Source organism: Cynoglossus semilaevis, unplaced genomic scaffold (genome assembly GCF_000523025.1).
Source record: "Cynoglossus semilaevis isolate Cse_v1.0 unplaced genomic scaffold, Cse_v1.0 scaffold2970, whole genome shotgun sequence".
Classification (NCBI taxonomy): domain Eukaryota; kingdom Metazoa; phylum Chordata; class Actinopteri; order Pleuronectiformes; family Cynoglossidae; genus Cynoglossus; species Cynoglossus semilaevis.
The window spans coordinates 1-1,399 of record NW_007585757.1 but is presented as its reverse complement, the minus strand read 5'-3'; the positions used below and the strand labels follow the sequence as shown (position 1 = coordinate 1,399).

At 45.9% G+C, this 1,399-nt stretch overlaps 1 protein-coding gene across 1 annotated transcript; it reads left to right on the top strand.

Annotated features, from left to right (window-relative positions):
• Nucleotides 1-6: 6 nt before the first annotated feature.
• On the top strand, nucleotides 7-1,350 carry LOC103399127 (RNA-binding protein 10-like). The gene is made up of 7 exons (XM_008337864.2): nucleotides 7-115; nucleotides 242-399; nucleotides 510-610; nucleotides 700-769; nucleotides 876-951; nucleotides 1,046-1,095; nucleotides 1,181-1,350. Exons 2-7 carry the CDS (start codon nucleotides 244-246, stop codon nucleotides 1,334-1,336), a joined length of 609 nt encoding a protein of 202 aa, XP_008336086.2. The 5' UTR covers nucleotides 7-115; nucleotides 242-243; the 3' UTR covers nucleotides 1,337-1,350.
• Nucleotides 1,351-1,399: the final 49 nt, after the last annotated feature.

The following is a 1,399-nucleotide window of genomic DNA, read 5'->3' as shown; positions in this document are numbered from 1 at the left end:
CAGCAGCAGCAACAGCAGCAGCAAGACAGGGAGCAGCAGGGAGAGTCCTGGGGAGGCCACGGCCATCCTCCTCAAAACCCCCTTCACACTGGATCAGTCTTTAAAGACAGTAAAAGTACATGGAGCAAACATTCTGGTGTTCTGTGATTTATTTTTTTTATTTTTTTTAGCTTTAGCAACTATTTAGTGTAACATATGACTGAAACGACTGAAAAGTATTGTCAATTCTGTCACTGTGCAGCTATGATTATAAAGAACGTGAAGGCCACCACCACAGTAGAGACCATCCTCAAGGCCTTGGATCCCTACGCCTACCTGGATGAAAGAAATGTGCGTCTAGTCAAGGGCAAGACACCTGGAGCCAAGTGCTTCTGCTTCGTGGATATGGATTCACACGAGGTTCGTACGTGGAACCCGTTATGGCACTGAATTTCAATGATGTTGCAGAGAGATGATAGTCTTTTTGTGCAGCGTTGCCTCAGCACTAACAGAAATGTGGTCTGTTGCAGCAAGTGACACGTCTGGTTGAGCTGCTCACCAAACCCAGACCGCTCTACGTCGATGGAGTCAGAGTTTACGCCGAGGTTGCAAAACCCCTGAAAAACCAGAAGTGAGTGTTGAAATGTCAAAGTTCAAAGTTTGTCTCATCTGTGGTACAGAATGTTTCTGTCTCTTAACATCATTTTCTCCTTGTTTCAGTTTAAGGAGAGATTTTGACAAGCCTAACACGTCTATTCTTGGGTGTCCACCTGAGCCCAGCATGGTGGGGGTGAGTTTTCAACCTTCAGTGAGATTTGATCCAGAATCATCTAGAGAAACGGAACAGATTTTTTAGGTAAACTGATTTTTTTTTTCTCTCTCTGTTGTCATTCCAGCTGCATCAGTTCTCCCAACCTCAGCAGTATTCTCTCCCTCCACCTGCTGCTCCTGTTGCTCCTGCTGTAACACCAGGTGACTGTTCACAGTCTATTATATATTTTTTTTACAGCTTAACTCATCGCTCAACTGTTTGCATAATAATAATAACTGAATCTTGTGTCTGCAGGTCAGTTAATGGGTGGAACCAACCTGTCCTCAGATCTGGGCGTGAACCAGGTAGGTTTTTAATCAGAACGCAGTGATAAAGAAACCTCGTGTCACAGCTAAGTCACCGATCACTCGTGTCTTTAACACCTCACAGGGACATGGCTACGCCGAGAGTCAAACCATGGATCCGTCTTTTCACACCGGTGGATCTCAGGCGCCCACAGAGTCGACCAGTATGGCTGCCACGGCAGATGAACCGCAGACGTACGGCAGCGGTGAGGCCTTGATTTTAATATTCCCCGTGTTTTAACTGCACTGTCAGAAATAAATCCACAGCAGCGCTCCTTGGTGATAGGTGACACAGTGACTTAGA

Excerpts from the sequence above, each read along its gene's own strand:
- LOC103399127 (XM_008337864.2), top strand. The coding sequence starts at position 244 with ATGATTATAAAGAACGTGAAGGCCACCACCACAGTAGAGACCATCCTC. Across the intron at positions 952-1,045 it reads TGCTCCTGCTGTAACACCAG|GTCAGTTAATGGGTGGAACC; the intron begins GTGACTGTTCAC and ends TTGTGTCTGCAG. Across the intron at positions 1,096-1,180 it reads CAGATCTGGGCGTGAACCAG|GGACATGGCTACGCCGAGAG; the intron begins GTAGGTTTTTAA and ends AACACCTCACAG.